This window comes from Salvelinus alpinus, chromosome 5 (assembly GCF_045679555.1).
Source record: "Salvelinus alpinus chromosome 5, SLU_Salpinus.1, whole genome shotgun sequence".
In the NCBI taxonomy this organism is placed as follows: Eukaryota; Metazoa; Chordata; class Actinopteri; order Salmoniformes; family Salmonidae; genus Salvelinus; species Salvelinus alpinus.
This window is the reverse complement of record NC_092090.1, coordinates 15,443,874-15,467,551: the sequence shown is the minus strand read 5'-3', so window position 1 is coordinate 15,467,551 and position 23,678 is coordinate 15,443,874. Positions and strand designations below refer to the sequence as shown.

Below are 23,678 nucleotides of genomic sequence, written 5' to 3'. Positions count from 1 at the left end.
CTGTAAAAAAACAGCCCGTTAAACATGGACTGTGCGGTCTCCATGACAACAATAGCTATTGCATCGGTCTTCTCAAAATGGAGAAGAGGCTTTAAGTGAGTGAGAATCACAAGTAGTCACATGTTTTTTTGTATTCAGGAGAGGCAGGTTGGAGACAGTAATCTGATGAAGGACTTGAGTAATGTTGATCTTTCTGACAGATGTGGTGAATGAGCATGTTGGGTAAACAGTTTACTGAAGTCTGGATTTTGATGCTTTGGCTACACAGTGGGGCCAACAGTCAGCTGTAAATAACACAAAATGCAGTTTGTACATGAACATTTCCACACTACGCATGAATCAAAACAACTCTATAAATAATACATACATGAATTGAATTGCTTTAAAAAAGGTGGGTGCATTAAATAGTAGGGATAAGTATTGTAAGCTCACAATACATACCACGACAGAAAATATATTACGATACGGCAATCACGGTTCCAAGTGGATCATGTCACACAACCCTTTTCACAGTCCTTTTACTAGTAACAACACAATTCTTCACAATCAGACACAGAATCTGTAAACAAATGAGGCCAATCGCTGCCCACTCAATGTCAACTACTGTGACCAGTCAGATTGAAAGTGTCCATCATAACATCCTCACCCTGCATTGCTACTTGAACTAGGCAAATAAACCAGCGATTGATCCTTGATTTCTGACCTGACAAATGAACAAAAACAAGGCAGCAGCCTAAGTGCGATGAATTCTAGCAGGGCCAGCGCTAACTCCCCACAGCAGGGTAATCTCTTCCTAATCAAGGATATTAATCACACCGCCTACACAGCACAGCGTTGAGCCCGATCAATACCACAGAAAGGTTTAGCAGGAGAGAGAGGTGGATGTACTGTAAAGCAGCCTTGGACACTGGTTCTGTTCTGTTCAGTAGTACTATCGTTGGTTCTGTTAGAGTAGTACCATCATGGGTTCTGTAAGACTAGTACCGTCACACCGGTTCTGTTAGTGGTACCATCATTGGTTCTGTTAGTAGTACCGTCACCGGTTCTGTTAGTAGTACCGTCACCGGTTCTGTTAGTAGTACCATCACGGGTTCTGTTAGTAGTACCATCACGGGTTCTGTTAGTAGTACCATCATTGGTTACGTAAGTAGTACCATCATGGGTTCTGTTAGTGGTACTATCATGGGTGTTAGGGTAGAACTATCATGGGTTCTGTTAGGGTAGAACTATCATGGGTTCTGTTAGTGGTACTACCATGGGTTCTGTTAGTGGTACTACAATGGGTTCTGTTAGGATAGTATTATCATTGGTATTGTTAGAGTAGTACCATCATTGGTTCTGTTAGAGTAGTACCATCATTGGTTCTGTTAGCGGTACCATCATTGGTTCTGTTAGCGGTACCATCATTGGTTCTGTTAGCGGTACCATCATTGGTTCTGTTAGCGGTACCATCATTGGTTCTGTTAGCGGTACCATCATTGGTTCTGTTAGCGGTACCATCATTGGTTCTGTTAGCGGTACCATCATTGGTTCTGTTAGTAGTACCATCATTGGTTCTGTTAGTAGTACCATCATTGGTTCTGTTAGTAGTACCATCATTGGTTCTGTTAGTAGTACCATCATGAGTTTTAGTGGTACCATCATTGGTTACGTAAGTAGTACTATCATTGGTTCTGTTAGTGGTACTATCATGGGTTTTAGTGGTACCATCATGGGTTCTGCTAGTGGTACTATCACCGGTTCTGTCAGTAGTGCTATCACCGGTTCTGTCAGTGGTGCTATCACCGGTTCTGTCAGTGGTGCTATCACCGGTTCTGTCAGTGGTACTATCATTGGTTCTGTCAGTGGTACTATCATTGGTTCTGTTAGTGGTACTATCATGGGTTCTGTTAGTGGTACTACCATGGGTTCTGTTAGTGGTCCTACCATGGGTTCTGTTAGTGGTCCTACCATGGGTTCTGTTAGTGGTCCTACCATGGGTTCTGTTAGTGGTCCTACCATGGGTTCTGTTAGTGGTACTATCATTGGTTACGTAAGTAGTAATATCATTGGTTCTGTTGGAGTAGTACGATCATGGGTTCTGTTAGGGTAGTATTATCATCGGTATTGTTAGAGTAGTACTATCATTGGTTCTCTTAGAGTAGTACTATCATTGGTTCTGTTAGTAGTACTATCATTGGTTCTGTTAGTAGTACTATCATTGGTTCTGTTAGTAGTACTATCATTGGTTCTGTTAGTAGTACTATCATTGGTTCTGTTAGTAGTACTATCATTGGTTCTGTTAGTAGTACTATCATTGGTTCTGTTAGTAGTACTATCATTGGTTCTGTTAGTAGTACTATCAATGGTTCTGTTAGTAGTACTATCAATGGTTCTGTTAGTAGTACTATCAATGGTTCTGTTAGTAGTACTATCAATGGTTCTGTTAGTAGTACTATCAATGGTTCTGTTAGTAGTACTATCATTGGTTCTGTTAGTAGTACTATCATTGGTTCTGTTAGTAGTACTATCATTGGTTCTGTTAGTAGTACTATCATTGGTTCTGTTAGCGGTACCATCATTGGTTCTGTTAGCGGTACCATCATTGGTTCTGTTAGCGGTACCATCATTGGTTCTGTTAGCGGTACCATCATTGGTTCTGTTAGCGGTACCAACATTGGTTCTGTTAGCGGTACCATCATTGGTTCTGTTAGCGGTACCATCATTGGTTCTGTTAGCGGTACCATCATTGGTTCTGTTAGCGGTACCATCATTGGTTCTGTTAGTAGTACCATCATTGGTTCTGTTAGTAGTACCATCATTGGTTCTGTTAGTAGTACCATCATGAGTTTTAGTGGTACCATCATTGGTTACGTAAGTAGTACTATCATTGGTTCTGTTAGTGGTACTATCATGGGTTTTAGTGGTACCATCATGGGTTCTGCTAGTGGTACTATCACCGGTTCTGTTAGTAGTGCTATCACCGGTTCTGTCAGTGGTGCTATCACCGGTTCTGTCAGTGGTGCTATCACCGGTTCTGTCAGTGGTACTATCATTGGTTCTGTCAGTGGTACTATCATTGGTTCTGTTAGTGGTACTATCATGGGTTCTGTTAGTGGTACTACCATGGGTTCTGTTAGTGGTCCTACCATGGGTTCTGTTAGTGGTCCTACCATGGGTTCTGTTAGTGGTCCTACCATGGGTTCTGTTAGTGGTACTATCATTGGTTACGTAAGTAGTAATATCATTGGTTCTGTTGGAGTAGTACGATCAATGGTTACGTAAGTAGTACTATCATGGGTTCTGTTAGGGTAGTATTATCATCGGTATTGTTAGAGTAGTACTATCATTGGTTCTCTTAGAGTAGTACTATCATTGGTTCTGTTAGTAGTACTATCATTGGTTCTGTTAGTAGTACTATCATTGGTTCTGTTAGTAGTACTATCATTGGTTCTGTTAGTAGTACTATCATTGGTTCTGTTAGTAGTACTATCATTGGTTCTGTTAGTAGTACTATCATTGGTTCTGTTAGTAGTACTATCATTGGTTCTGTTAGTAGTACTATCATTGGTTCTGTTAGTAGTACTATCAATGGTTCTGTTAGTAGTACTATCAATGGTTCTGTTAGTAGTACTATCAATGGTTCTGTTAGTAGTACTATCAATGGTTCTGTTAGTAGTACTATCAATGGTTCTGTTAGTAGTACTATCAATGGTTCTGTTAGTAGTACTATCAATGGTTCTGTTAGTAGTACTATCAATGGTTCTGTTAGTAGTACTATCAATGGTTCTGTTAGTAGTACTATCAATGGTTCTGTTAGTAGTACTATCAATGGTTCTGTTAGTAGTACTATCAATGGTTCTGTTAGTAGTACTATCAATGGTTCTGTTAGTAGTACTATCAATGGTTCTGTTAGTAGTACTATCATTGGTTCTGTTAGTAGTACTAGCATTGGTTCTGTTAGTAGTACTAGCATTGGTTCTGTTAGTAGTACTATCAATGGTTCTGTTAGTAGTACTATCAATGGTTATGTTAGTAGTACTATCAATGGTTCTGTTAGTAGTCCTATCAATGGTTCTGTTAGTAGTCCTAGCATTGAGTCCCATTGTTAAGAGCTCTCTCTGCCTGTTATTCGAGGGAGAGGGGGAAACTGAAAATAAAGTCTGGGGGAGAATGTCGGTCGAGAATGTAGAGAAAGCGATGGGGTTATTCTTTGGGGACTGTGGAAGCAACGTTGAAGACTGGGTCTGCCAGAGTAGTACTATGAATCCAGACCACTGCTGAGAGCTCACTCTCTGCCTGCCATGCAGTTACAGCCTGGCCTCTATATGAGCTGCTCTGCTCCACTCTCCTCTACCCATTAACCGGCTGACAGATCAGTAATGAACACAGCCTGTCACCTTACAGGCCTACCTCCCATTTACTGGAGAGCACATAAACCCTCCTCTCCTTCTCTTTCTCCCTCCCTCTCTTTTTTCCCTTCCCTTCATCCACAAAGCTCAATGGAGCTAAAACGTGATTTGGTCCCCAGTCCGTCGCCTCCAGAGCAGTAAATTCCCCTCTGCAGCCAGATAGTCCTGGAAAAATCATGAATATTAAATGGTCCATGAATAAATAAATAACCAAAAGAAGAGGACTTTCTTCTCTCGCTAACCTCTTCAGTCTCCCGGCGGATGAGTAAAAAGAGGTAGAAAATGCAAGGACCACCTTGGGAGAAAAAGCTGGACGCTGGTTAAGCTAATTGGCTTTCTCTGTTTCAATCCCTTGGCACTGTGTTTTCAATGTGGTAAAACAAAGAGCTAACCGCGAGGTAGGATGGTTACTGGAGCAAACCCCCCCCCCCCCTTCACTTCAGTGGGATTATCAAACCACTTCCATATGTATGTGTAACCTGGGGGATGGCAGCCATACATATTGCAGTGCTTGTCAATGTATTCAACAACATGGATGCAAATGGCATTGTGACAAGACAGCTGGAAGGGGCTCTTTGTGTACACGGCAGTAAACGCAGGGCAAACAAGGAAGCGTACTCTCAGAGACAGTTGTCTGTGGTACTCACTCACACCTCGCTGACACAATGTACAAATAAACAGGTTCATTTTTCTTCCCCGGGCATGTAAAGTATCCAAACGCATTTAATCGCAAACGCAAGTGTTGTGAGAAATCTGATGTAGCTACTTATATGATGTGTGTGTGTGTGTTTGAAATAAAGAGAGAGAGAGAGAGAGAGAAGAGAGAAGAGACCAGATTTTCACCTCACATGTCATCCGAAGCACATAAAGCTAAGTGAATAGTGTCCTAATGAAACCAAGTGAAACGGAGAGGTGTTCAGGATGACTGGGTCACACTCTTTAAGGAGAGGAGTTAGACACTAAAGGCTGGTAACTGGAGAGACTGGAACATGAGCAGTAGCCAGCAAGCAGATGAAGGGTCTGGATCAGCACTCTGCAGTATCTCACGAGAGAGAGTGAGACAGAGAGAGAGAGGGGAGGAGAAAGAGAGAGAGAGAAAGAGGGGACGGAGAGAGGAAGAAAGAGAGCGAGAGAAAGAATGACAGAGAGCGAGAGAGCGAGAGAGCGAGAGAGAGAGGCACTTGTCAGATTGTTTGATAGCTCTGAACAGCCGGGGTGACCTTCAGCTCTGACAGAAGTGGTTGGCTGGGGTCGTTACAGTGTGTGGATGAATGGGTACAATCAGAGGAAAGTCCCCAGTTTGTAAACATACACACAGACCCACACAAACACATTGATCTATGCACACACACGCATGCACAGTCACCCACACCACAATGGGCTCTGTCCAGTGTATATTACATTGAACATCCACCCACACCACAATGGGCTCTGTCCAGTGTATATTACATTGAACATCCACCCACACCACAATGCACTCTGTCCAGTGTATATTACATTGAACATCCACCCACACCACAATGGGCTCTGTCCAGTGTATATTACATTGAACATCCACCCACACCACAATGGACTCTGTCCAGTGTATATTACATTGAACATCCACCCACACCACAATGGGCTCTGTCCAGTGTATATTACATTGAACATCCACCCACACCACAATGGACTCTGTCCAGTGTATATTACATTGAACATCCACCCACACCACAATGGGCTCTGTCCAGTGTATATTACATTGAACATCAACCCACACCACAATGGACTCTGTCCAGTGTATATTACATTGAACATCCACCCACACCACAATGGGCTCTGTCCAGTGTATATTACATTGAACATCCACCCACACCACAATGGGCTCTGTCCAGTGTATATTACATTGAACATCCACCCACACCACAATGGGCTCTGTCCAGTGTATATTACATTGAACATCCACCCACACCACAATGCACTCTGTCCAGTGTATATTACATTGAACATCCACCCACACCACAATGGACTCTGTCCAGTGTATATTACATTGAACATCCACCCACACCACAATGGGCTCTGTCCAGTGTATATTACATTGAACATCCACCCACACCACAATGGACTCTGTCCAGTGTATATTACATTGAACATCCACCCACACCACAATGGGTTCTGTCCAGTGTATATTACATTGAACATCCACCCACACCACAATGGGCTCTGTCCAGTGTATATCACATTGAACATCAACCCACACCACAATGGGCTCTGTCCAGTGTATATTACATTGAACATCCACCCACACCACAATGGGCTCTGTCCAGTGTATATTACATTGAACATCCATCCACACCACAATGGACTCTGTCCAGTGTATATTACATTGAACATCCACCCACACCACAATGGACTCTGTCCAGTGTATATTACATTGAACATCCACCCACACCACAATGGACTCTGTCCAGTGTATATTACATTGAACATCCACCCACACCACAATGAAGAATTCCCATCATTCTCCCCTTCTAAATGTCACTACTCTGCAGGACCCCTAAAGACCAGTCTCTCCATAATGACCAGTCTCTCCCTAAAGACCAGTCTAATTTCCAGTCTCTCCCTAATGACCAGTCTAATGACCAGTCTAATTTCCAGTCTCTCCCTAATGACCAGTCTAATGACCAGTCTCTCCCTAATGATCGCTCTAATGACCAGTTTAACAACCAGTCTCTCCCTAATGACCAGTCTAATGACCCGTCTCTCTTGGTTCCTATATCCCATATTTACCACAACACCTCTCCATGGGTACCAGCATTGAATGCAATACTGCTTGGTGGACAGGGGGTCATTATAAAGCTAAATAGTTTAGTCATAAAATAGTAGTCATAATAGTAAACTAATAGTGAATAGTTTAACAGTAAATAGGTTTCTATACTAAATAGTTTAATAGTGAATAGATTACTAGTAAATAGTTTAATAGTAAATCATTTAATAGTGAATAGTTTAACAGTAAATAGTTTATTAGTAAATCGTTTTCATTAGTAAATAGTTTAATAGTGAATAGATTACTAGTAAATAGTTTAATAGTAAATAGTTTAATAGGAAATAGTTGAATAGTAAATCGTTTAAATAAGTCAAAGTATACGACGCCGTTCATAAGCAGTTGACTAGCAGACCAGTGTCAACACTGGCTAATCCTTCCACCGCTCTGCTGCCCTGTCAGGTCTGAGGCAGCGAGCTGGACAAGAGAAGAGGTCCTTTCCTGAACGAGAGTGGCGGCAGAAGCCCCTTGACCCTGTGTGTTAGGGAGGCAACCCAGGCGGAAGACAAGAAAGAAAGAGTGACAGAGAGAGAGAGAGAGAGAGAAAGAGAATTTAAATTGAATTAAATTGAGCGAGGGAGAGAGACAAAGATAGAGAATTGAAATGTAATTAAATTGAATTGAGAGAGAGAGAGCGAGGGAGAGCGACACAGAAACAGAGAGTGACAGAGAGAAACACTGTGAATAGATACAGAATGTCTGCTTGGCTCCAGCAGCTAACCCTCTAAATACTAGGCCAGCTTCTAACAGCAGGTTCCCCCCTTTGACTCACAGACACACACAGACCCCACCCACCAGTGCTTGTGTGGGGTTCACAGGTGGTTTCCCTGGAGATGGTTCTGAGCCTTCAGAGGCTGCAGAGTAATAGAGGGTGAAATACTAGCTGGAGATGACAGGTCCAATAGTGTGCTAGAAATTAACTGTCTGGGGACTAGTTGGATATCTTATAGGTTACACTCAATATAAAGGTAATAAGGCGTTATTCAATGTATTAAAGGGATAGTGCATGCAAAATATACATGTTACTGTTTAGAATGGATGCCTAGACTTAGTGGTCTATGGACTCAACGTCAGGGATCTAAGATTTGGGTTAGCGCAGTTAGCTCACAGCTTAGCATTAGCATAACTCCGTGCAAATCAATGGGAGTGGTAGCCAGTTAGCAAATACAGAATTATGACTAAATGATTTCCTCAGATGATATACAGTGGGGAGAACAAGTATTTGATACACTGCCGATTTTTCAGGTTGTCCTACTTACAAAGCATTTAGAGGTCTGTAATTTTTATCATAGGTACACTTCAACTGTGAGAGACGTAATCTAAAACAAAAATCCAGAAAATCACATTGTATGATTTTTAAGTAATTAATTTGCATTTTATTGCATGACATAAGTATTTGATACATCAGAAAAGCAGAACTTAATATTTGGTACAGAAACCTTTGTTTGCAATTACAGAGATCATACGTTTCCTGTAGTTCTTGACCAGGTTTGCACACACTGCAGCAGGGATTTTGGCCCACTCCTCCATACAGACCTTCTCCAGATCCTTCAGGTTTCGGGGCTGTCGCTGGGCAATACGGACTTTCAGCTCCCTCCAAAGATTTTCTATTGGGTTCAGGTCTGGAGACTGGCTAGGCCACTCCAGGACCTTGAGATGCTTCTTACGGAGCCACTCCTTAGTTGCCCTGGCTGTGTGTTTTGGGTCGTTGTCATGCTGGAAGACCCAGCCACGACCCATCTTCAATGCTCTTACTGAGGGAAGGAGGCTGTTGGCCAAGATCTTGCGATACATGGCCCCATCCATCCTCCCCTCAATACGGTGCAGTCGTCCTGTCCCCTTTGCAGAAAAGCATCCCCAAAGAATGATGTTTCCACCTCCATGCTTCACGGTTGGAATGGTGTTCTTGGGGTTGTACTCATCCTTCTTCTTCCTCCAAACACCGCGAGTGGAGTTTAGACCAAAAAGCTCTATTTTTGTCTCATCAGACCACATGACCTTCTCCCATTCCTCCTCTGGATCATCCAGATGGTCATTGGCAAACTTCAGACGGGCCTGGACATGCGCTGGCTTGAGCAGGGGGACCTTGCGTGCGCTGCAGGATTTTAATCCATGACGGCGTAGTGTGTTACTAATGGTTTTCTTTGAGACTGTGGTCCCAGCTCTCTTCAGGTCATTGACCAGGTCCTGCCGTGTAGTTCTGGGCTGATCCCTCACCTTCCTCATGATCATTGATGCCCCACGAGGTGAGATCTTGCATGGAGCCCCAGACCGAGGGTGATTGACCATCATCTTGAACTTCTTCCATTTTCTAATAATTGCGCCAACAGTTGTTGCCTTCTCACCAAGCTGCTTCCCTATTGTCCTGTAGCCCATCCCAGCCTTGTGCAGGTCTACAATTTTATCCTTGATGTCCCTACACAGCTCTCTGGTCTTGGCCATTGTGGAGAGGTTGGAGTCTGTTTGATTGAGTGTGTGGACAGGTGTCTTTTATACAGGTAACGAGTTCAAACAGGTGCAGTTAATACAGGTAATGAGTGGAGAACAGGAGGGCTTCTTAAAGAAAAACGAACAGGTCTGTGAGAGCTGGAATTCTTACTGGTTGGTAAGTGATCAAATACTTATGTCATGCAATAAAATGCAAATTAATTACTTAAAAATCATACAATGTGATTTTCTGGATTTTTGTTTTAGATTACGTCTCTCACAGTTGAAGTGTACCTATGATAAAAATTACAGACCTCTACATGCTTTGTAAGTAGGAAAACCTGCAAAATCGGCAGTGTATCAAATACTTGTTCTCCCCACTGTATCTATTGTTGTTTTTTATGAGCATAAGCACCTTAACCCTCTGGGCTGTTGCTTGCATTCACCCCTTCACAATACAACTGAAATCCTCCCCTTCTGATCAAGGGCAGTGCTAGTCTTTTACCTTGAATCTCCCAAAGACCCGCCATCCATCTTGAAAGACCGGAGACGGGAGAGGGGGACATACACAACCCTTCATGTCTCAGGAGTTTGTGAAATATGAACAAAGAGCTTGCAGGTACATCCCCAGCTACAGCGGGGGAATGTGCTCTGACCTATTAGAAATCACACCATACACTGACACTACAATAGCTACAGTCTCCCACATCCCCATGGCAACCTGCCATCAACATCTGGTCTTTACAGATTGCTCTTTGAGAGACTTTGTGAGCTCATTCATATTATTATAATTTTTTTGCAAATCATGTTCATTTTTGCACAAGACCTATGTTTGTTTGTGTGTATACAGTGTGTGTGTGTGTGTGTGTGTGTATACAGTGTGTGTGTGTGTGTGTGTGTGTGTGTGTGTGTGTGTGTGTGTGTGTGTGTGTGTGTGTGTACATGCAGCGCTTGAGTGAGAATTTTGTTCCCCCACAGAAAGCTCAACCAAACTCGTTGGGATCTACTCTGCGACACAGAAAGCTCAACCAAACTCGTTGGGATCTACTCTGCGACACAGAAAGCTCAACCAAACTCGTTGGGATCTACTCTGCGACACAGAAAGCTCAACCAAACTCGTTGGGATCTACTCTGCGACACAGAAAGCTCAACCAAACTCGTTGGGATCTACTCTGCGACACAGAAAGCTCAACCAAACTCGTTGGGATCTACTCTGCGACACAGAAAGCTCAACCAAACTCGTTGGGATCTACTCTGCGACACAGAAAGACGCAGCACTTACAGATCTTATGTTTCCCTTTCATGGGGAACTTCACCAGCAGCTCCTGAGGGTTGGTGCAGACGAAGACGAATGGAGAGCCAGACTCCTCGCAGGTCTGAGGAAACTGCAGGAAACACAAGACAGAAACAGTCAGAGCACTGCTTTTCCTAAGGACAGACAGGAGTGGTGACACTGGGAACCTTCATTGCTGTTAGACCAAAACATCCTGGTCAGGAATGACAGAGAACCTACGGGTAGATAGAACCTGTTATTATCAGAGTAATACCATAGACATGAAAGCAATATAACCCGGTTTAAAGAGTTCTCAGTTTTTAATTGAAGCATGTTTACATGGAATCTCTACATCCCTGTCGAAAGGGTGACGTAACACCTTATAACTTGTCATGACATTCTATGAAACAAACACGACACTGAGACACCACTATCATCAAAGAGGTTACGCAACATGACATCATTCTACATACATCTTCATCATCATTCTACATACTTCATCATCATTTTACATACATCTTCATCATCATCATCATTCTACATACATCATCATCATTCTACATACATCAACATCATTCTACATACATCATCATCATTCTACATACATCATCATCATTCTACATACATCATCATCATTCTACATACATCATCATCATTCTACATACATACATCATCATTCTACATACATCATCATCATCATTCTACATACATCATCATCATCATTCTACATACATCATCATCATCATTCTACATACATCATCATCATCATCATTCTACATACATCATCATCATCATTCTACATACATCATCCTCATCATCATTCTACATACATCATCATCATCATTCTACATACATCATCATCATCATTCTACATACATCATCATCATCATTCTACATACATCATCATCATCATCATCATTCTACATACATCATCATCATCATCATCATTCTACATACATCATCATCAATCTACATACATCATCATCATCAATCTACATACATCATCATCATCCTACATACATCATCATCATTCTACATACATCATCATCATTCTACATACATCATCATCATTCTACATTCATCATCATTCTACATACATCATCATTCTACATACATCATCATCATCATTCTACATACATCATCATTCTACATACATCATCATCATCATCATTCTACATACATCATCATTCTACATACATCATCATTCTACATACATCATCATCATTCTACATACATCATCATCATCATCATTCTACATACATCATCATTCTACATACATCATCATCATCATTCTACATACATCATCATTCTACATACATCATCATCATCATCATTCTACATACATCATCATTCTACATACATCATCATTCTACATACATCATCATCATCATCATCATTCTACATACATCATCATCATTCTACATACATCATCATTCTACATACATCATCATTCTACATACATCATCATCATCATCATTCTACATACATCATCATCATCATCATTCTACATACATCATCATCATCATCATTCTACATACATCATCATCATCATCATTCTACATACATCATCATCATCATCAATCTACATACATCATCATCATCATTCTACATACATCATCATTCTACATACATCATCATTCTACATACATCATCATTCTACATACATCATCATCATTCTACATACATCATCATCATCATCATTCTACATACATCATCATCCTACATACATCATCATCATCATCATTCTACATACATCATCATCATCATCATTCTACATACATCATCATCATCAATCTACATACATCATCATCATCATTCTACATACATCATCATCATCATTCTACATACATCATCATCATCATTCTACATACATCATCATCATCATTCTACATACATCATCATCATCATTCTACATACATCATCATCATCATTCTACATACATCATCATCATCATTCTACATACATCATCATCATTCTACATACATCATCATTCTACATACATCATCATCATTCTACATACATCATCATTCTACATACATCATCATCATTATTCTACATACATCATCATCATTCTACATACATCATCATCATCATTCTACATACATCATCATCATCATTCTACATACATCATCATTCTACATACATCATCATCATCATTCTACATACATCATCATCATTCTACATACATCATCATCATTCTACATACATCATCATCATTCTACATACATCATCATTCTACATACATCATCATTCTACATACATCATCATCATTATTCTACATACATCATTATTCTACATACATCATTATTCTACATACATCATTATTCTACATACATCATTATTCTACATACATCATCATTCTACATACATCATCATCATACATCATCATTCTACATACATCATCATCATCATCATTCTACATACATCATCATTCTACATACATCATCATCATCATCATTCTACATACATCATCATCATCATTCTACATACATCATCATCATCATCATTCTACATACATCATCATCATCATCATTCTACATACATCATCATCATCATCATTCTACATACATCATCACCATCAATCTACATACATCATCACCATCATCCTACATACATCATCATCATGATTCTACATACATCATCATCATTCTACAAACATCATCATCATTCTACAAACATCATCATTCTACATACATCATCATTCTACATACATCATCATTCTACATACAACATCATCATCATTCTACATACATCGTCATTCTACATACTTCATCATCATCTGTTCTACGTAACATGATTTAGTAAAGACATAGTAGTAGAAAAGAGGGAGGGTCTGGATGTGGGGGAAATTAAATCATTGGTAACACTTTATAAGGTTCCATAATAAACCATTTAGAAGGCATTTATAAATTGTGTGTTCACCATTTATTAATCATTACTCCCACATTCCTAAACCATTTACTAATCATTAGTAAATTATTTTTGCAGTCCATAATCTAAATTGAGTCCTATTAATACTTTAAAAATACTTCATAAATGTTTTGAGTGACCAGTGTAATTTCTCACAAAAAGATGGACATGTTATTGGTAGACATTCCAGCAGTACCTGGTAAAAAAACAAAAACAAGCACACAACACAGGATGTTAAAGGAAATATATATTAATGTCTGAATAACTAGCTTACTAACATTTACACGTGTGGGAGTAATGATTTATAAATGGTGAGCAAACTGTAAATGCCTTACAAATGGTTTAGTATGGACCCTTAAAATGAAGCGTTACCAAATTGGTTTTATCATGTTGTAGCTTGTTATTACAGCTGTAATCAGCTCTCTACTGTGACAGCTTTATTATTTACACAATATGACATCTCTTTCAGGCCCTAGCTCCAGACAGTACTGTAGATACATAGATAGGGCGGCAGGTAGCCTAACAGTTAGAGCGTTGGGCCAGTAACCGAAAGGTTGCTGGTTCGAAAACCCGAGCCGACAGGGTAAAATGTCTGCCGGTGTGCCCTTGAGCAAGGTACTGAAACCTAATTTGCTCCAGGTGCGCCATACTACTATGGAAGACCCTGTAAAACAACACATTTCACTGCACTTGTCAGGTGTATATGACAATAAAACATTTTTGTTGTTGTTAATTAACACTCCCACTGCAAAGCATGGAGCCCTGGAGAGAAGAAACCTCTCTCCCTCCCTCTGATTGGTTGTTCAGGTGACAGTAGGGGGAATTGACTGACACTTTCATGACAAAGGAGTCATCTTTCCAATCTGTCCAGGTGTAGCAGCTCTCAGCTCATCCAATTTCCTCCAGCACGTCTATCAGATAGTGCCGTGATTGCATCTCTGCGAAATCAGGAAGCGGCGGCTTTTCATGACGGCTCGCTTCTTTCCTCTACACCCACTCTGTCTCTCTTAAGAGCAGCACTGAAGGTTGTGACAAATCCAGGGCTTTTAGGAGAATCGACTAGATTCTGCGGTTCCTGACAAACTGGGAGAGGTGATGGGGCTGCTTAGTACACTTCCCAGTCAACGCTGAACTGACCGTAATAACCACGTGATGATGAAACATTGTTGAACACCCTCTGAAGCTCAACAGGGATTCCACAGTGACGGCTTGTTGTAGAACCCGATAGAAACACACTAGTGGTGATGGTGTTTTGCAGTCCGACTCTGAATGACACTCCGGTAGCGAAGTGTGAGGTTCAACCTTTGAGTGCTTCTCTGCTAAAGTGGGAGAGTAGCGGCGTAAATCTCTCACCAATTTTGCAACATTCCGAGTGGTTACGGGGGTTAGCGAACACAGGGGTTGTCCACAGAAAAGATGGAAGTCCTATATCATACTGCATAGCTTATCCTCTTCTATCATCTCAGTCAGGGGAAATAGCCCATATCCTAAAGCAAGCATCCCACTATGGCAATTATGAACGGCAGTTTTGAGGAAGAGAGGCCTCCTTGTTTCACTTGGCTATGGGGGAGGTGTATTTTCAAGACTGGTGCAGCCAGTCCCTTACAGAAGATGTTAAATGCTTTCCTTACATGTGTTTTCGCCTGCTGTGATACGTGCTTGAATATTCTCACTTAAAGCTAACTTGGGAGTGTGTAAGCACATTCAGCTTTGAGATGGCAGTAGTAGTATTTTTCCAGGTTTTGAAAGGAAAACAAAATGGTGGTTGTGGTGGTCCGTCTAAATCCAGATGAATTGAGAGTAGCTGAATCCAGCGTCTGAGTGAGCTCATGTCAAAAACGCAGCCGTCACCCGCTCTTTCATCCTCCATTAGCCAATTAGCATTTAAAGCTGTTGAATCGAGTCGGCTTTGCCTCCCCTCCCCGAGTCTAATTGTTTCCATACCATGCTAATCAAAAAGGCATGAAACATTGGGCCGTAGCAGTGCCGCGGCTCACTCAAACACTCCAAATGCATCAGGCATGATCTAATGAGGTCAAAATACACACGCTAACAAAGGGATAAAACTCTGACTCCATAAAAGCCTTCATTGTTCCATATTCCAAAACCTCTCTGATAACGTAGGCCTCGTACGCACTGAAGGTTTGACATCATTAAAAGCTTAACATTTTTAATTAAGAGCCACATTTGTACAGTTTGCCCTAATGTTTTAAATTAAACTGCACCCCAACAAAGAAAGTATATATATATTTTTTTTAAATAGAGGTTTGAGTCTAGGTTCTCGAAATCTTCTGTCTCAAATCATGCAAATGTCTTAGACTTGATGAAAATATGAGGGCAGATTGGACCTCAAACTGGTTCAAGTGTTCAATTGCTAGTTTCGTGCTAATTCTCTCACAGTCACAAACACTGGGAAGATGTGTCCAAAATGTGCAACTCTTCCAACAGTTTGGAGAATTTCCAAATCGTTAGCAAGCGGGCACCGGCAGGTTTGCCTGCTGCCAATGTTGCTATGGTTTCACTAACAATGGCAACTCTCTCAGCAATGTTACAGGCACCTTCTTTTAGTTTTGCAACAATACCCTCATTAAAAAAGTGTTTTTGCGTGTTCAAGGAGAGGACACAGTGAACTAGCTAGCTCTTCTTTGATAGTCTTCAGTCTGCTAAGGATTCCGCGGCTCAACGTACTGCAGCTCTTTAATAATGGTTTCTCAGGTGGTGAGTGGTGGGTTAGCCGCCTTCCCTACAGTAGAGACATTTCAGAAAAGAGAGGCTCTTGAATGAAAACACAACCCCCTATAAACACAGTGGGGGAAAAAAGAAAAAAAATGGCTTGCAGCCTCGCCATCCGCCTCAGCCAAGTTAATAAACGGCCCATTCTTTTCAATTTGCTGGGATATTGCCAGTGGGCTGCAACAATAAGCGCCTGTAATAATATGAAATTCACAGAGTCCATTGGAGACAAGAGACATACTCTGCAGGATGGGGATGTTGGCTAGGTGAGGAGGATATTACAGGATCATTCAAGGGGCAGAGAAAGTGCACCAATGCCCCCCAAAGGCTGCGCCCACCTATTTCCCCTCACAAAGACACGGGATAGAAGTTGGCCCTCAGCACAGATCTAGGAGCAGTTCACCCTCGTCAAACACAAACCTCAATCACAAGTGGGTAAACTGCGAAAGTGACTTCAGATCAACAAGTAGGGTGAACTCCAACGTGCACGGCCCAAAACTACAGAAAAACACAGCTCTGGGCTTCTAACAGAACAGCAAGAGCCCTATAAGCTATATGGGTCCATGCTGCTTGTCTCTGACTGGTGAACAAGCCAATACTGTTTGCTCTGCCTCCCCCCTCTCACTCTCCCTGGTCCTTTTCAGCTGCTGTCGGCAATTAGGGGAGGCAGAGACAAGCAATCTCCTCTCTCTCTGAGGCCAGGCGAAGCGCAGCAGCGGTGGTGGTAATGGGCCTGTGTGGCTGTGGCTTTGGCCCTGCCTGGTCGGGCCCCGCTTGGCTGCACTCAATCTCAGCCCAATAAAAAGGCCTTCATTGGCAGGGAGCTACTGAGCCACAGGAGCAGGGAGCTGTGGAGGAGGCTTTTAACAAAGGGTGGGAAAAAGAGGGAGGGTGGGAAGAGAGGGAGAGACAGAGATGGATAGAGACAGAGAGAAGAGGCAGAAAAATCAGAAGAGAAAGAGAGAAACAGAGAGAGACGGAGAGAGACAAAGACAGAAAGAGAGAGAGAGTGGGTGAAAAACACAAAATACTAAGTAGAGGCTTTGTCAAGGCTGGTTTCACACTGAGAATAAAGAAACAGATGGACTGGTCTGAGTCCCGTTGATAGGTCATGTCTGGAGGTGAGTGCGTTAACTCTCCAGACATCAGGCTTCAGCGACCTGTGTCTTCACTGCAAACCCACTTCAAGCTAAAATAAATGATAGTGGTGGAGGGTGGCTTTTCAGATCACTGAGCTTCAATATAGTCATTCTTGTTCCACCCATTCATTCTCATCCAGCTGAAATGTAGCTTTGTAGCCGTTTATTCGGACTGCTCCTAGGAAATCTTTTAAAATGTGTTATATTTAATGTTTTGAACAAATTACAAAGTCGAGGAGTGGTGGAAAAACTAGTAAAGAAGTATTTGGAGATGGCAGACATCCTGAAGAACAAAGTGACTGACCACCTTAAGGATTCTAGCTTTATAAACCATTTTCTTTAATAACACAAAGCACCCAAACAAGTCTGACATTGCCAAGAAGCTGACAGCCGTCCTTCAGTAGCATAACAACACATTTATGTTGAATGGCTGAACATCTTCATTGCTACAACTTTCACCACAAGAACATTGTGAGAAAGTTCTCCAAATCAATATGAAACTGCTGTATTACAGACTCTCCTTCAGCCACAGAATCAACCGGTGTCAAGTAGAAGAGCGCACATTAATTATCTAAGAGTGTCCAACACTGACTCATTTTTTTTTACATTATTAAAACCTTCAAGCCGAGAAAAGACATGTCTGCTTATTAGGAGCTCTGAGCCGGCAAGGAAGGTCGTTCAATTATTCCATTGTGTCAGTCCGCTCGACTGCTAAAACACAGCTACATACCCAGGCTAAACATGAGGACCTTTCTTTCCAATACAGCCATACTGGGACCTCTGGTGTTGATTTAAGTTTATCTGAAGAACAAAGCCTGTTTTATGTGGATAATTATAAAAGGACTTATTACATAGTCTCTCCTGGCAGACTGACTGTTAACCTCTCTAGGGTACGTGGGATGCTACCGTCCCACCTGACCAACATCCAGTGAAAGCGCAGGGCACCAAATTCAAACAGAAATCTCATAATTAAAATTCCTCAAACATACAAGTATTATACACCATTTTAAAGATAAACTTCTTGTTAATTCAACCACAGTAACCGATTTCAAGAAGGCTTTACGGTGAAAGCATACCATGCGATTATGTTAGGTCAGCGCCTAGTCATAAAAAAAACATAGCCATTTTTCGGGCCAAAGAGAGAAGTCACAAAAAGCAGAAATAGAGATTAATTTTATCACTAACCTTTGATTATCTTCATCAGATGGCACTCATAGGACTTCATGTTACACAATGCATGTATGTTTTGTTCGAAAAAGTTTATATCTCCATATCAAATCATTTCTGAGTAAAAATGAAGTACCTTACTGTGATTGCTTTCAATTAAAATGGCCAAAAAGAGGCAAAAATAACTTCTTAGCAAAGATTGCTCAAGCAATAATTTATCTAGAACTGTCTGAGTGTTCTGAGTGGGGAGGGGAAAAGTGAAAACTAGCTGTTATTGGCAGAGGGGTCTGGAACTCTCGTATTGGTCTATTAACTCATTTACTGCCTGGTGACATCACCAGTCAGGCCAAAACTCCATCCCACCTTAACAGGCTGACATTTTAGGCGGTCATTTTCAAAATATTATAGTAATATCCCGACCTCAGTGTGGACAACTCTATAAAACACAAGAAAATGTAATTTTTTGACTGCACTGGGACTTTAAAGCTCCTGCAGTTTGACAAGTGGGTCGGAGCATCATGGTTTATTTATTTTACCTCAGGGCTCCACAAACATGACGATTCAAATCGCAGAGAGCCTCAGTGAAGAGCTAGCAAGAGACACATTAGCAATTTAGCTTTAGTGATGACAGGTGTAATGAAGTCATGTGTTTGCGCAGGAAGATTTACACCGGTTGCCTCGCATAGCGAAGTCCCATTTTCCCAGCCATGTTTATGACTTCACCTCCTGTGGTGGGCCTCGAGCGGCAAGAAAACAGGACGGCCTCACAACACTCAGTGTTTTTAGACTCAACAACTTTTCCCACTGTTGGAACGTTCCTGGCATTGGGTCTGATATACAGTATAAGCCTACAGTTACCTCTCTGTCTGAAGTCTACTAGGTTCTGACAGAGAAGGAAAATACTGTGTTTAACCTACTATGTGTAGAATATTTGTAAAAATCTCTTCTTTTGACTATTTAGGGAATAACGATGCACTTGAGAAAAATGTCTCTGTAAACCTATCCTAAACATCTAAGTAGCACTTCACAAAAAGTTACCAAATAGCACTTGGCCAAAAATGCTAGAGGAAATATAGGACTCCAGTGTAAGAAATAATACAGCGTAAAATCATGGAATCATTGCACCTACATGTGTTGAATGTACATTGTGTTAGTGGGCAGACTATTGTACATGTGTTGAATGTACATTGTGTTAGTGGGCAGACTATTGTACATGTGTTGAATGTACATTGTGTTAGTGGGCAGACTATTGTACATGTGTTGAATGTACATTGTGTTAGTGGGCAGACTATTGTACATGTGTTGAATGTACATTGTGTTAGTGGGCAGACTATTGTACATGTGTTGAATGTACATTGTGTTAGTGGGCAGACTATTGTACATGTGTTGAATGTACATTGTGTTAGTGGGCAGACTATTGTACATGTGTTGAATGTACATTGTGTTAGTGGGCAGACTATTGTACATGTGTTGAATGTACATTGTGTTAGTGGGCAGACTATTGTACATGTGTTGAATGTACATTGTGTTAGTGGGCAGACTATTGTACATGTGCTGAATGTACATTGTGTTAGTGGGCAGACTATTGTACATGTGCTGAATGTACATTGTGTTAGTGGGCAGACTATTGTACATGTGTTGAATGTACATTGTGTTAGTGGGCAGACTATTGTACATGTGTTGAATGTACATTGTGTTAGGGGGCAGACTATTGTAAATGTGTTGAATGTACATTGTGTTAGTGGGCAGACTATTGTACATGTGTTGAATGTACATTGTGTTAGTGGGCAGACTATTGTACATGTGTTGAATGTACATTGTGTTAGTGGGCAGACTATTGTACATGTGTTGAATGTACATTGTGTTAGTGGGCAGACTATTGTACATGTGCACTGCATTAGACAACCTCTTTACCTAGCACCCGGCTTTACCCAACTTCAATCACACGCACGTACACATGTGAATTCCCCCAGGGACAATTACCATGTCTGCTTTCAAAACCAGACTTCAAAGAACTCCAGGGAATCTTAAGCATTAAAACTTGTTATTTTCCTCCACAATCTCCCTTTATCCCCATCACAAATCCAGCTCCTTTAGTGGCAATACTGTCAGCGAAATGGATTGGATTCCAGTCAGCTAACAAACCGTTTCATGGCTGCATTTTGATTTGATAATAGGGAAATGGAGATAGAGAGGGAGTTTATGAACGCGTCTCTCTCCTGAGGTGAGTGTTAGCTTTGATAGTGGGGCGATGGAAAAGAGTCCCCCATCTGTGTTCACTCAGCCCCTGTGGGAAGTGGTTGGCTCTCGTTCTCTCTGTCCTGGCTGCTTGCTCACAGATGAAAGAAAAAAGATGTGAATCTATACATGTGAAAATACAAGAAGACCTATCCCATAGTTAAAATAATATTGTACTGTGTCACTAGTAATATTGTTAAGTTACAATATATTTTCTATGATTTTTATTATTATGGAAAATGAGAAAAAATATACTAAGTGTTCAGGTTACATAGTTTGGTTGGTTTGACTGAGAGCTCTTCCCACAGGCTGTTGTTGGAGTGGAGGTGGTACAGGAGAAGCTGTGTTGGAGTGGAGGTGGTACAGGAGAAGCTGTTGTTGGAGTGGAGGTGGTACAGGAGAAGCTGTGTTGGAGTGGAGGTGGTACAGGAGAAGCTGTGTTGGAGTGGAGGTGGTACAGGAGAGGCTGTGTTGGAGTGGAGGTGGTACAGGAGAAGCTGTGTTGGAGTGGAGGTGGTACAGGAGAAGCTGTGCTGGAGTGGAGGTGGTACAGGAGAAGCTGTGCTGGAGTGGAGGTGGTACAGGAGAAGCTGTGTTGGAGTGGAGGTGGTACAGGAGAAGCTGTGTTGGAGTGGAGGTGGTACAGGAGAAGCTGTGTTGGAGTGGAGGTGGTACAGGAGAAGCTGTGTTGGAGTGGAGGTGGTACAGGAGAGGCTGTGTTGGAGTGGAGGTGGTACAGGAGAAGCTGTGTTGGAGTGGAGGTGGTACAGGAGAAGCTGTTGTTGGAGTAGAGGTGGTACAGGAGAAGCTGTGTTGGAGTAGAGGTGGTACAGGAGAAGCTGTGTTGGAGTGGAGGTGGTACAGGAGAAGCTGTGTTGGAGTGGAGGTGGTACAGGAGAGGCTGTGTTGGAGTGGAGGTGGTACAGGAGAAGCTGTTGTTGGAGTAGAGGTGGTACAGGAGAAGCTGTGTTGGAGTAGAGGTGGTACAGGAGAAGCTGTGTTGGAGTAGAGGTGGTACAGGAGAAGCTGTGTTGGAGTGGAGGTGGTACAGGAGAAGCTGTGTTGGAGTGGAGGTGGTACAGGAGAAGCTGTGTTGGAGTGGAGGTGGTACAGGAGAGGCTGTGTTGGAGTGGAGGTGGTACAGGAGAAGCTGTTGTTGGAGTAGAGGTGGTACAGGAGAAGCTGTGTTGGAGTGGAGGTGGTACAGGAGAAGCTGTGTTGGAGTGGAGGTGGTACAGAAGAAGCTGTCTGGTCATCAAGCCTCAGAATGTGACACACACAGGGCAAGAGAGGAGGATGACTGGAGGAGGACGAGGCAGCGGGGCATCCTCTCCTCCTTTTGCCTCCCTCGCTCTCATCTGTCACCGGGAGGAAGTTGCTGAGCAGACAAACCTTCGCCTGAGGAGCACAATTGAGTTTGTAATCTCTTGACCCTGCAGCAGCGGTACAGCTCCCTCCCTCCCTCCCTCGTTCTCTCAGTCATGAAGACAGATGCCTGTAGCGGTGATGCTGCTTAGCTGGAGGTCTGACAAGGTGATGCCTCCTGCTCCATTACACACACACACATGGACATTATATATACAGAAACACGTGCGCGCGCGCGCCACGTGCCAAAACACACACACACCTCACGTGTACACACACAGCCTGTCTAGCCCTGTCCTCTGAGCTGAAATGATGTCGTGACGAACCCATGGAACGCTGACACAAACAAAGGAGCTAAATGTCAGACAGATGTAAGACTGGGGGCCTGATCCTGTGACAAGCAGCAGCCTGGGTGACGGGACCAGCCTGGGTGACGGGACCAGCCTGGGTGACGGGACCAGCCTGGGTGACGGGACCAGCCTGGGTGACGGGACCAGCCTGGGTGACGGGACTAGCCTGGGTGACGGGACCAGCCTGGGTGACGGGACCAGCCTGGGTGACGGGACCAGCCTCACAGTGAACACAATAAACCAGCTCAAAAAGCTCCAGACATGGCGGCTATTTTTTATCATTCCAACAGACTTCATTCTGCAATGGCAGCACCTCCACATAAGCATACCTACCTTATTCCTCCACTGTCCCAGCAAGCAAGATGGCCGTCCTCCAGACCTTGCCAAACACCTGCCGACTACACCACAATTTGGCCAAGTCTAGAAAGAGCCCATAACAGAGGCATTAGGCCAAGTCTAGAAACAGCCCCTAGCAGAGGCATTAGGCCAAGTCTAGAAACAGCCCCTAACAGAGGCATTAGGCCAAGTCTAGAAACAGCCCCTAACAGAGGCATTAGGCCAAGTCTAGAAACAGCCCCTAACAGAGGCATTAGGCAGTTGTGTACTGATCTGAGAAGATTGGATGGGTGTTAGCTATATAGCGGAAATTGCACTTAGTTTATCAGAGGGCAAGGTGGACCCGACTATCATATTGCTTATATCTATCCAATTATTTTCAGATGTACAGTACGTGTCTAGTTGGTGGAGGCTAAGGGTTGTTTCTGGACTGGGTCAGGGACCATTCCTTTCCCAACTCCAAGCAGAAAACTGGCAAAGACCTAGGCCTCACAGGGAGCCATTTTTGGGGCATCCATTGTGAACACCAGACGTGGAGACTGAAAACTA

General features: G+C 42.4%; 1 protein-coding gene across 1 annotated transcript in view; it reads right to left on the bottom strand.

Annotated features, from left to right (window-relative positions):
• trip4 (thyroid hormone receptor interactor 4) overlaps window positions 1-23,678 on the bottom strand; it is a 68,579-nt gene that overhangs the window by 22,967 nt on the left and 21,934 nt on the right. The window contains exon 11 of the mRNA XM_071400752.1: window positions 10,901-11,003. Coding sequence (XP_071256853.1) covers window positions 10,901-11,003 — 103 coding nt within the window. The remainder of the gene's footprint in view (window positions 1-10,900; window positions 11,004-23,678) is intronic.